The 13,457-nt window shown below is 44.1% G+C and overlaps 1 protein-coding gene across 1 annotated transcript in view; it reads left to right on the forward strand.

Moving 5' to 3' along the window:
• brpf3b (bromodomain and PHD finger containing, 3b) overlaps nt 1-11,629 on the forward strand; it is a gene marked incomplete at its 5' end in the record, with an annotated part of 41,427 nt that extends 29,798 nt beyond the window's left edge. The window contains 5 exons of the mRNA XM_083639226.1: nt 877-958; nt 1,071-1,159; nt 5,338-5,432; nt 7,256-7,410; nt 11,131-11,629. Of these exons, the coding sequence (XP_083495352.1) occupies nt 877-958; nt 1,071-1,159; nt 5,338-5,432; nt 7,256-7,410; nt 11,131-11,314 (605 nt within the window). The 3' untranslated portion in view covers nt 11,315-11,629. The remainder of the gene's footprint in view (nt 1-876; nt 959-1,070; nt 1,160-5,337; nt 5,433-7,255; nt 7,411-11,130) is intronic.
• Between the last annotated feature and the right edge of the window lie 1,828 nt (nt 11,630-13,457).

The following is a 13,457-nucleotide window of genomic DNA, read 5'->3' on the forward strand; positions in this document are numbered from 1 at the left end:
AATGGCAGCGATTGAGCCTGAAAGACAGTCTGAATGAAATTGAATGTAACATTCCCAATTCTATGTATTACATTCTAAAAAACTAACGGCAACATTTTGGAAGGCTAAGCCACACAACTAGCTCGTTGTAATCTAACATCATGCTTCAAAAGATGGAGAACTGGCTGTGTTACGACGATGGCGGCGATTGAGCCTGAAAGCCATGTCTGAGACAGTAGCGAGACAGGAACAACAACAACAGCAGCAGCAGCAAAGGATCATGCACAAACCCGAGACGAAAGGGACTGTCCGTCAGGGCGCGGACGACTGTGTCAGCAACTCCCTCCCGACTACCAGGAGAAAATTACAAACTTCGGCGAATTCACACAAAGAAAGATCAAGGAATATTCCATCGGACCGGAGCAGATCATAAATATGGATGAAGTGCCTTTGACGTTCGACCTGCCTCTCACTAGGACTGTTAACAAGAAAGGTGAATCGTCCATCACGTTGAGAACCACAGGTCACGAGAGAACGAATTTCACTTGTGTTCTTGGCTGCACAGCATCTGGAGTAAAGCTCCCGCCGATGTTGATTTTTAAGCATCTCACAATGTGTGATTTTGTCTGGGGATTAGTGACCTGACTTTTGTTTTGTTTTGTTGAAATGTTAATAAATGGGAGCTTCCCCAAACAGCCATCTCTTTCCCGACAATCCCCTCTGTGCACGAACCCTTACATATGGTAATTAAACATCAAAACACCCGCGGCTTATAGTCCGGTGCGGCTTATATATGTAACAAACAGGCAATTTTGCTGCTGCGGCTTATACTCAGGTGCGCCTTATAGTGCGGAAATTACGGTACTGCTATTTTGAGACTTTCCTTTTGCTTTTCAGGACTGACCAATGGGTTCAACAAGCATAAAGACGGCGGGTCCGACTCGGAGTCCTGGCCTTGCCCAGTCCTCCACAGAGAAATGTAAGCCACAGTAGATCTGTTCACACGCTCTGGTTTCGGCGGTGATTGTCATTATATCCCAACTCTGTTTTCTCATGTCACTGGTTGATGGTTGTAATCTGGCGTCTTACAGCAGCTCGCCATGCAAACGAAGCCTCGGCAAACCAGCTCTATCCAAAGTTCCCTTCCTGGAGTTGGTCAACGGAGACTCAGATTACACTGGTACAGACCTTTTTTTTTTTAATTATATGCAGGAATATTAGTAGTAGTGTGTGTTTGTTATTCACAAAAAGTAGTAGTGTCTTGATGACTCATTTCAAAAGTAATAGAAGTCCACTCAGAGAGCTCAGACCTCTGCCAAGGCCAATACTCCAATCTGCTATGATATGCACATTTTGTGAGTCTGATGAGAACCCTAACCCTGAGCCACCCACATCCCCCCTCAGCCACTCCCCCTACCCACCCCTCGAACCCCAACTCTCTTTGACCTTCCTATCCCCAGCTACAGCCCCTTTTGCCTAGCCCCGCCCCCTTGCTTGAACTGGATCGGATCTGCTCGAAAATGTACCGGGTTCTTCCTTGGCCCATGCTACACCCTTCTACCAAGTTTCATGAAAATCGGCCCAGCAGTTTTTCTGTAATCCTCCTAACAGACAAACAAAACAAACTGGACTGAAAACTCAAGGTTATGGATATAACCCTGGTTTTATATAAAAAGGAGGGGAACCTCACAAATGGGATATCTTGCCCCCGCAAGATTCATAGAAGACTACCACCGTTGTGAACACAATGGGGTGGGCAAAAAGCCTGGCAAGCCACTTCAGATTGACAATACCTCTTCTCAATCCGCTCCCTTGTCAAGACGGGTAGTCTTGATGGGTACTCTATGGCTGATGGGTACTCTAAAGCAGAGGTTCTCAAATGTTTTTCAACCAAGGACCCTTACAAGATAGAAAATATACCAGGGATCCCGTCATTCTGATTTGTGATTTTGGGCTAAGGTTAATTGTTTCCACAGTAACGTGCTTGACTTTTAAATGGATAGGTTTGAGATTAGAATGTAATCCATGAACCATTTTAGATTTAAAGCATAAAATGAACTATGAAGCTTTTGCAAAAAAAAAAAAAAAAAAAAGCTTTTATTTTTATTTTCCTAAAAACTTTTGGCGGACCCCCTGGCAAAGTGCCCCGGACCCCCATTTGAGAACCACTGCTCTAAAGGTCCTTTACACATCGGGAGCGTTTTTTTCATGCGATTAATTCGCACGTCAATAATATTTTCCGAACCTATATCAGTCAATGCAACCGTGCATACCAACGGCGAAGTTTCGCTGAGCGTTATTGCGGCGTTTATTTTTTCGAACCACGGTCGATTTTTCAGAAATTCGCTTCCGACGTGTACACATCTGTGGCTGTGTTTGAAAGGTGGGTCAAAACTCGCATCGCAATTTCGTGCCGTATATTTGCATCGCTCTTGATGTGTAAGGACCATAGACGATGGGTACTCTAAGGCTGATGGGTACTCTAAGGCAGGGATCCCCAACCGCCAGGCCGAGGACCGGTGCCGCTCCTTAAAGCATTTGCTGCCGGGCCACGAGGAAGTGGCAGGGAGAAGGAAAACAGAGAGAGAGAGGAGGGAGGAGAGGGAAAGGGGGAGAGAGAGGGGGGAGAATGAAAGGGAGAGACTATTTGTGCGCAATTGGCATGTCTGTGCGGACTGCAGAGCAGTCTGCACCTTTCCTCAGCCCTGCGCTCACAATACACACACACACACGGGAGGTAATGAAATGGTGATGGCTGTGCGGGGTGCAGCGAGCTTGAGAAACGTCACTTGAGAGTTTCTTCAGAATAGGCGGAGGAGATAAAGGAGACCCGATCTAACGAGGATGACAGCACAGAGGGCGCGCCGCGCCGCGCAAGAAAGAAAGAAAAGCTTTCAACTTTGCATATTACTACGCTTGCAAATGACAGTGGGCTGAAAAGTAGGCTATGTTTGATGTCTCTGCATTCTGGATCAAAGTCAAGGCTAAATATCATGATATAGCGCAAAAGCACTGAAAATGTTGCTTCTATTTCCAACATCATCATCATATCTCTCCCACCACTCCTTGATGATGTCTTGTCTTGCTGCAGACAGCCCAGGGCTCCCATATTGGTGAGTTACAATATACAAGGTTTTATATTCAAGTGCATGCGAGGAAAATACGTGCCGTGTGTCCAATATCACGACCTCCACCCACCCCTGCCGCCGATCCGCAGCAAGATTGTCAGTATTAAACCGGTCCGCGGTGCAAAAAAGGTTGGGGACCCCTGATCTAAGGCCTGTCAAAGAAGGAGTTGTGCCTCCAGCTGAAGGGTTATCTTCAGCTGCTCGGAATCCTCTCTGCTCCTCCCTTCAGCTGTGCAACAGTCTCTGACCCAAGGGACTTTACCCCAAAAAGTGTCTTACATACTGTACCACCACATAAGCATACATAAATATTCAGTGATCATTATGTGGATAATAGATTTTTTTATTTAAAGGTTTAATATGCAACTCTTTCAAAAAAGATGATATAATTGTACAAACGTTTCCCCTCAAAAGATCACTTCTGGCCCATATAATAGTGTGTGGCAGTGTGTTTATGTTGAGAGACGCTGCGCCCTGTGTGTATTTTAGTGATAGGACATTGTTTTGCTGGGTTCTGTGTTTATGTGGTCGAGCGAGGTTGTGTTTATGTGGAGAGAGAGAGCGCCGATAAACCGTTCAAACGCAGGGATTAAACGTTATTCTCTGATAGTTTCACAGCAGTTATGCTATAAAAACACAAATAAAAACACACATACCTTCAAACCATCGAGAGATGAGCTGCAAACAGCTCAAACATCGATCAGGGAATGAGATGTATTTCCTGGTTTTAGTCCGGGCTGACTCCGCTCTGGTCTGTGAACATCTTAGCGATGCTATTGGCTGGCTGTTGTGCTGTGAGCTATGTCATTGGCTGGGCCCCCACGTGGACCTCTATACAGTACATTGTAACATCCCAAAAACGTCCCAGAAAAAGCAAAACATTGCCAAAACAGGCAGAGGGCAGTGTCGCTCCATGTAAACACCCCCCCCCCACACACACACACACACAATTCCAATGGGCCTTAAGTGATAATTGATAGGGAAATCTTTTGTATGCATGTATATTTTGTAGGGCTGTCAAACGATTAATTTTCTTAATTGCGATTAATCTTGCGATTAACTATAGTTAATCGCGATTAATCACATCTTTGTATCGCATGTTTAAAATGCCATTATTTTGTATTTCAAAGCATTTTTAATTCTATATTACGGTAATCATTCTTACCAGTGTGTCATGATTGGGAATCAAATGAATGCACTTTGTACTTTGTGATCTTGAATTTTAGATTTATTTTCAATTCAATAGAAGTGCAATGTAGACAGGAGGTAACAATGTCTACAAAATATATCTTGAACAGAAAATAAATGCACAATTGTAAACAGTGCAGTACACGCTCCAGAACCGATACTTCCGGCGGCGGCACTGTGGAGCAGTCGAAAACCCAAAAATGACACAGCCGAAGAAGGCTGTGTCTGAGCTAAAAACTTTGGCACTTCCATGTGAATAATGGCTCGGTGTACATTGGCGCCGTAGCATTGGATAACAACATTGTGTGTGAGGTAGGTACAGGTTTATTGTGATTGATAACGTGTATATCGCGTGAAGCCATTGGAGCCGACCTCCCAGTGGCTAGAGGAACCGCGCATCCGAGACTCTGAAAGAAGAATGACTGATGAGTCTCGCATTGAGGCTACGGCGACGCTAGCTGCTCCGGTATGCTTAGCTTTTAGGTGATAGCTCAAACTCGATGTACTTCGGTGATATTTTAATTCTGTTTTACACAAGGTGCCAACTACTGTTGACTTGTCCACTGTGCCATTTGGGAGTTTCTTTAAAGTAAAATGGGCCATTTAGAAGTGTGTTGCTGTCTTTCTTTTCCATGCCTGCATCAGCAGGAGACAGAAAACCGCTACGACCGGCTTGACTACAAGTACGGGTGCGTCGAAGCGAAAAAATAGCGGCATGCGATTAACGTGATAAAAAAACAAAACACGTTATGGTAGGCCCTTAATCGCATCGCGATTAACGCGTTAACGCTGACAGCCCTAATATTTTATTTATTTATTAAATAGTTGCACAGTATACCTTTTTTTAAATAAAAAATTATATAGCACAAGGATTAAATATCACCATAATGAATCAAATGGATGCAGGTGGTGGGATATACATTTTGGATATTTCAATAATAATTCTGCATAGTATTAATTTGGGGTTACAAAGTACAATATGACCTTATTTGGTTCTGTTGATTTTCTTCAGATGAGTTGACCCTGTGTTGTCTTCATGCAGGCGACTGCAGCCAAACATCTGAGGATGAGACGGAGCTGGAGCCTCTAGATCTGGTGTGGGCCAAGTGTCGGGGATACCCCTCCTACCCTGCACTGGTAACCTTACCTTTTTTTGTGCCTTTATTTATACAGGGGAATCTCTTAAGAGCAAGCTCTCATTTTCAAGATTGCCCTGATTACATAAGGACATATAAACAAGTTACAGACGTAAGAGATAGAACAGTGTGAACAGGGCCCGGAATTAACTTTTTGACTCACCGGCCATGTGACGGGTAGATGGAAAAAATCAACCCGCCAGGCATATTTTTTACCGGCCAAAATAATAGATTGCATTTTTGCCACATATACATCAGGGATTCCGCTAGGCATTCCGCTAGGTAACCCCTTACTCTACTTAGGATACCCCCTTAGTGGCCTTACCCTGAACTGGTGGTAACCCCTTACTCTACTTAGGATGACTGAAGCATGCTCTCACATGAAATCACCAGACTGCCACCAGGTGGCAGTGTTGCAACACTGTTGCTTGAAATGGTTTCCAACAGCCATACTGTTGTATGTATGGTGTTACATGTGATGTATAGAGTGCAGTGTGCAGTGTGGAGCCCCAAAAAGCCTGTCTACCAGTAACCTATAAAGCCCATGGCACACCAATCAAACATTCTACAACAAACACATGTTTGTTTGGCGTGCCATGGCCGTCTGTCCTTGTTTGGAGTAATGAACTAATCGACTTATCACACAAACTATCATGTGTCGATGCCTAGGACGTGGAAAAGTCCTGACGTGGTTTGAGACTTGCTTGCTCGCTATCGGAGTGCTTTATTGTTGTGAGCGGCTTACTAACTACAGGGATCAGCTGGGGTGTGTTCAATGATATGAAAACGTGTGCACAGTTTTGCTGCTATGGTTTCCAGGTTGAAAGTCATGTTTCCTCACATGAGTCAATGCACCACCATTTCCGTTTAAATAGGCCTAAACATTTAGCTATGTGTTGTTGAGACTGAACTAAACCCCATATCCCCTGACAGTGCGGTGTGTGGCTCGCCGGTGCAAGACTCAAGGAACTGGGATGCAGAGGAGGAGGCCGATGGTTAAAAGAGGAGATAATATTACTCTGTTTATATCCAAAGTTCGCCGGCTTCTAGTTTGTGTGCGCGATGAGTTGCAGTGAGAGTGCTCGGCATGATGAAAGGAGTCGCTATTTACGTATGTGAACAATATAGCATAACCCTGGACAATCCAGTGTTTCCCCTAGAAAACATTTCAAGCCGGGAGGGATTTCGAAACGTACCCCAACCGCAACGGTGGGGGCCCTCGCTGGCAACGCATCTATGTTCGCAATGGCATCCCAAGTATCATCATACTATTATGGGATGCGATGCGAACAGTTGTATTATGGGATGTGCGTTTCCCAGGCAACACCACACATTGACACATTTTGGAACAGCGCTGCACGCTGACACAATTCTCCTAAAAGCAAAATGCTTATTGTTTTGAATGATTTGGCACCTTCTATTACTGTCAACACCAGTATTGTTGTATTGTAATAATATGCCATAAAGGTTTATTGAAATTTTGAAGAGGGCAGGGGGAAAACTGGTGGCCACATCAAGCTGGTAGCAGTAAGTCTCTGTTCATATTACTTACCCAGAAGAGTTTTTCCAATCCATTTTTGTGTTTACATTCCTCCTGCGTCACGGGCTTCTGTCCTCAAGACTACTTGAAAAAAAAAAACACGTGTTAGTACATGACGGTTAGTCGACTCGACTTTATTGGTAGAAAGGACGACTTGAAAAAGTCTGGATTCACGCAACACCTAGTTCAATCCTTGTTTGTCTGTTTAGCCCATGGCTCACCAATCACACATCCAACAACTGCCAGTGCCATGGGCTTAAAGCTGACTGTGCGTTTGTCCCCAGGTCATTGACCCAGAGATGCCCGTGGAGGGCCTTCTGCACAATGGGGTTCCCATCCCCGTCCCACCCAAAGATGTCCTCCTTCTGGGGGAGCAGAGGCAGGAGGAGGCGGGCCAGAGGCTCTACCTGGTGCTCTTCTTCGACAACAAGCGGACATGGTGAGGGTCCAACCTACTGAAATGCAACGTGATACTCCGTTCATCCCTGTAGGGCTATTTTCTCTTTTCTCTACAGCCACGGCTGTAATGCACATTTTACTCTTGTGTCTTTGGAGTATTAACCTTTGAAGCTCTAGCATAGTCAGTCTGCTAATATGAAGCAACTAGATCATCATCGGTGGAACTCCGGCCTGGTACATCACACACAAAACAACCGTCCGGCATTGGCTTGGCCCAGTTGGGGTGTATGCGTGTTGTTGTGTTGTGAGTTTAACGTCCGTGTGTGTTATTTTGAAGGTTCTGGACTTTTATTTTGAAGGTCTTTGGGATTTTATTTTGAAGGTCCTGCAATTTTATTTTGAAGGACTGTCAAAATAAAAGCACTCAGTAAACACTTTCCTAATGAGTTCATGGGTTTAGTGTGTAAAGTGTGTATGGTTTGGTTTACAGAGATACTTCAGAGATACAGTAGTTTGGGGGAATTTTACAGTTTTTCCTACTTTCTTAAAGTCGGAACAAATAAATTCCTTCACACAGACCTTTTGATGTATTTGGTGTAGTCTGGTTGAATATCAGGCTATCTTGGCTGAATTGTTGAGTGTCTATGGGATTAACAGGGAGGGGGGTTCCCCAACTGTAGCCTGTGAAATCTCTACCTACTGGCCTTTGTCTGACCAACTACTATTTTACATGGAATTTGTGAGGAGTTGGGGCTGTATTCACTGAACAAGATGCTGTTAAATCTGCATGAATCTGCAGGAGCCAGTAACACACACACGCACGTACAAAGAATGACCACGTCGTGTTGCATGAAGCGCAGATGAAAGTGCATCCTCTTTTTTCTTCACCTGTCATTCATGATCCATCCCTGTCATAGCATGACATGAGGCCGTGAGGTAAGCTAAGTAAAAATAATATGTTCTGATTCAGCTTTTGAAAGATGAAATATATTTCAAAATTAGCGTTTATACTGTTAATAATGCTTTTGTCCTGTTCATTCATTTAAGAACGTTCGATTGACTTCACAAAATGACCTGCCAAGTTCTTCAAATGTGCAGTGTCCTGGCGGCTCTGGTCGAACTTTCACTCTCTCCTTGATCTTAGCATAGAAGGTTGCATAATTTCCAATAAGGCCCTTCAAACTGCAGCTTTTCGGAGTTGGGCTAAGCTAAAGTTAATGCTAGCTTGCTGAAGACGAGTTAACAAGACGTTGAACATGGACATTCTCTCTCTCTGCTAATCGCGTTTCCAGCATTTAGCGCTATCGTTGAACGCTTTTTGGCAGCATCGCCACCACATGATTTGATGATGGCTTGTGTTATATTACATTACATTACGTCATTTGGCAGACGCTTTTATCCAAAGCGACTTACAATAACACATTTTTTGTCAGCAATAGAACAATCAACTATGGAGCACAGTCTATGACAACTACAACTTCTGAAGGAACAGTGGTACAAGTTTAGGTTAGTGGTACAAGGTTGGTTATTTTTTTTTTTTATTTTTTTTTTTTTTAATAAGGAAAGAGAGAGACGAAGTTAGATCAAGAAGGGCCCAGATGGAGCCTGAAAAGGTGTGTCTTTAGTCTTTTCCGAAAGATCGGCAGTGATTCAGCAGTCCTGACCGAAGGTCAGGTATATAGACATGTTTGTAGCCTGTTGTTTAGTAGGGACATCTGGTGGTTACTTTGTACTTGAGCTGTCCCTAGAAGTGATGTTGGTATAATGAGCCATTGTATTTAAGCAAGCAGTATTCTACCATATACTACAGTGGTATTATAGTGAACTCACCTGTATGCAGACATTTGTTTTTTCATCATTGTAAGCCTCAGCACAGTAAAGAGGATATTAATGTGGTGTGTTTTCTTCATACATCTAATAATTAATTAAATTAAAAATAATAAATTAATTAATTTTGCTCTCAAAGTTCACCAGATTCATGCGTTTTACTTTAAAATGTACAACATTTTCTTCCGGGGAAGAATCCCCCCCCGGACCGCCTAGACAAGGATCCAAGGTCCCACCACCACAATCTCTCCAAATCCTGTGGGAAACAAACAGTTATTTGTGTTTTGCAATATATTTATATATAATTAAATTGAGCATTGGGCCTTTATAAGAATGTTTATTTGTATTATTTCAGTTGTCACACTCATGTGGATACATATTTGAGGTTTGTTCATTAATTGGGAAACAAACGCTGCAAACATCTTAGCCAGCTACTTTTCCTATCTGGCTGGCTACTCAGACGTTTGGGGAACTCCCTGGATTAAATAACAATCATGATCCCATAGGCATCCAGGAATTTTAGCAAGGGGGACTCTTTTTTCCAAGCTTTGTCTAGGGGGAGGCCCACAGTCTCAGACTTTGAAAACCTCTGGTCTATGGCTTTATCTTTATGATATTTTAATACTTTTAGTAGACAAATGTAACAATGAAGTCGTCCGTGACACCGGGAGAAATGACCCGATAAACTGATCTGTGCGGCTCTGTGATGATTAGCTAATGTGTCTTCGTAGCATAGTGTTTATAATTGAATTCATTATGGAAAATAAATGTTGCTTTTTAATGCTTTAAGTTGTTAGTGGGCAGAACAGGACCGCCTCTTGGGGCTCTATAACAGAAAAACACGGGTAGCGAGCACACTCAAAATGGATTTAAAAACTCACTGGGTGCAGGGTTAGCAAAGAGTTCAGTGAAGAGAGAAAAGCCAGCACTCCAAATGTCCTTTCATAGGATGTAATAGTTCCTCAAACCTGGGCAGCAGCAACGAACGTTTCAGTCAGAGACCTCTATAACGTTATGTAACGTGATATTACAGATCACCACATTTTAATAAATAGGCTATAAAGTTTCTGGAGATTTGAAGGCTGTTGGTCATTTGTTTTGCTCTCCTGTCTTATTGGACAGACAGGTGCACTTACTTACATGGGGAGGTTGAATAATAATTTGAATATTATTTGACCATAATGTCATGACTGTGGGGCGAAGGAAAACACGGGTCTGTGAGCAGACTGGCCGGGGCTATCTAGCTAACATGCTAAGATTACTTTAACAGCTGCTAAGTTTACCTTGAATTGTGGCTAACTTAGCAGGCTCGTAGCAGCGGCAGGCAGTGAGTGAGTCGGTTCTCACTCAGACCCACCATCGCTCCTCCCCAGCTCCACCCTTTTGCCCAAATATAGTAACTTCTGGCTCCAAATTCTAAACATAGCACGGATCAAATCCAACATGGCGACGATAAAATTACCCAGAAATTATCAACAAAGAGGCTTCAAAACGCCAGTCCAAAAAACAATTGGTGACGTCACGTTAGCTAAATGCATATACTATATAGAGTCTATGATCCTTCTGAACCTTTTCTATGAGTCTATGATCCTTTTGAACCTTCAAAATAAAAACCTTCAAAATAAGCACATAACCTTCCAAATAAAAGCCCAAAACCTTCCAAATAAAAGTACAGAACCCAACCTTCCAAATAAAAGTACAGAACGTTCAGAATGAAAGCTCAGAACCTTCAAAATAAAAATCTTGAAAATGAAAGCACAACCTTCAAAATAATAGCACAGAACCTTCCAAATAAAAGATCAGAACCTTCCAAATAAAAACCTTGTGAATAAAACAGCCTTCTGTGATGTCAAATTTTAACCGATGTAATGTCTTAACCCAAAACACGTCAGTCATTGAAAAGCCCTCATGTTCTGCGTCTCCTGTCCCCCAGGCAGTGGCTTCCGCGCGACAAGGTGACGCCCTTGGGCGTAGACGACACTGCAGACAAGCTGCGCGTGATGGAGGGTCGGAAGACCAGCATCCGCAAGTCTGTCCAGGTGGCCTACAACCGGGCCATGATCCACCAGAGTCGCATCAGCCACCACCACGGCTTCGTCGCCTCCAACTACCTTTAGAGGGCGACAGTAAGCCCTCCACTATGCATTTATCCTTGTCTTAAAGTGGCGGAGTGGACAAGAGTAGAGTTCCCCAGGCTGCAAGTAAGCTGTCTTCCCACTGTGGTGTGATAGGAGTGTGTTGTGGCCGCATGCACGGGCTCTGACTGGACTTCTTCACCAAACCACTAGGTGTCTCTCTGGTAGAAAGACTAGAGAGAGAGAGAGAGAGCTTCTGCTGCGATATGCCTTCATGTCATGATTTAGTAAATGTAAACGAAGTTCCGTACAGGTCACTGTGGTCAGTAAGCCTACAGGTCACTGTGGTCAGTAAGCCTACAGGTCACTGTGGTCAGTAGGCCTACAGGTCACTGTGGTCAGTAGGCCTACAGGTCACTGTGGTCAGTAAGCCTACAGGTCACTGTGGTCAGTAAGCCTACAGGTCACTCACTCTGTTCAGTAAGCCTACAGGTCACTGTGGTCAGTAAGCCTACAGGTCACTGGTCAGTAAGCCTACAGGTCACTGTGGTCAGTAAGCCTACAGGTCACTGTGGTCAGTAGGCCTACAGGTCACTGTGGTCAGTAAGCCTACAGGTCACTGTGGTCAGTAAGCCTACAGGTCACTGTGGTCAGTAGGCCTACAGGTCACTCACTCTGTTCAGTAAGCCTACAGGTCACTGTGGTCAGTAAGCCTACAGGTCACTGTGGTCAGTAGGCCTACAGGTCACTGTGGTCAGTAAGCCTACATGTCACGTAAGCCTACAGGTCACTGGTGAATAAGCATTCATGAATTGTTTTATGCAAACCGTTCTCACTGCGACAGCGTAAAATACCACTGCTTTGTCACACACCTTGTGTGAGATGTTAATGTGCACATGATACCCTTGTGCGTAGCTATGATACCCACACGGACGCATTGTTAGACAAGCACTGTGCACCTGTTTGGAGGCTGGTTGATCTCCAGGCGGGTGGCAACTGGTGTGGGGCATTAGGAGAAGGGTCTCCAGGGGATCTCCACTGCCCCTTCCCCTAGTGGAAGAGTCCCGAAAAGGGGTCAGACCCCCAAAGTCTTCCCCTGGAGACCCTAAACATTTCTGTGGAGCCCCCCACCATATCCAAACCCTAAGCCCAACCAAGTGGCTACCAGTGCCTAAACCTCCCCCCATGCCTATCCCTAACCTGAAGAATACTACTACTCTTATCGATACTGCTTATCGATCCGGTACTTCAACGGTACTCTTATCGGTACTTTGTTATTTTTAAGAGAAAACCCCCAGAAACAATTGGGGCTGGTTGTTGTCGGTTCTTTTCGTTATTTTTAAGAGGATAAAGGGGGGAAAAAGCAAATTAAGAAGGGAAATTTGCCTTATTTTCTAATGAGTACCAAACTGCAACACCATTGTTTTTTTTGTGTGTTTTTGAACAAAACAATTTCTAGAGTAGTCTATAATGCCATGTATATATTGTATAGCCATGGACCTACTAGCTGCCATGGTGATGGGGTTTGGGCTTGGACCAGCAGTAGTAGCGGGAGGAGGAGTGGGACTGGGTTGGTTCATTGTAGCTGCAGGCTCAGCTTAAACAAAAAAGCTGAAAAATTTTAATGGCAGCAGCTGCTGCTGTTTCTCGTCTGATGGACAGCAACCCGGAAAAGAGGATCTCTTCTCATTCAGAAATCGCAAAAAAACCCCATCATAGGCTACAACACACATCATGTCTTACGGAGTTGGTGAGATACAATGTGCAAGATAAAGTTTGTGTAGCAATTATAAATAGCAAATCTATTTCTTAATTTCTCCAGTACCGATAAGAGAACCGTTAATGTTGAAGCTTATTGATCCTCCAGTATTTACAAATTCGGCCACGGGACCCGTTTGATACCGGGTTTCGGTACTCTTCCCTATTCTCCAGTGCCTCACGCCAACCCAAAGCTGTAACTTGACCTTTGCCTCACGCCAGCCAGGTGTGCAGTGCTTGTTTAATGGTGCGTCCGTGTGGGTATCATACTTGGGCACAACGTAACACAAGGTGCGTAACAGAGCGCTGGTATTTGACGCTGTGGAAGTGAGAGCGTGTTGTTGAGGTAAATGCTGAATCCACTCCACGTGCTCGAGCTGTGCCGCTGGATCAAATGTCAAAGAATTCCCCTCGATTTTGTATCATG

This window comes from Poromitra crassiceps (genome assembly GCF_964638095.1).
Source record: "Poromitra crassiceps genome assembly, chromosome: 6".
NCBI classification, from domain to species: Eukaryota; Metazoa; Chordata; class Actinopteri; order Beryciformes; family Melamphaidae; genus Poromitra; species Poromitra crassiceps.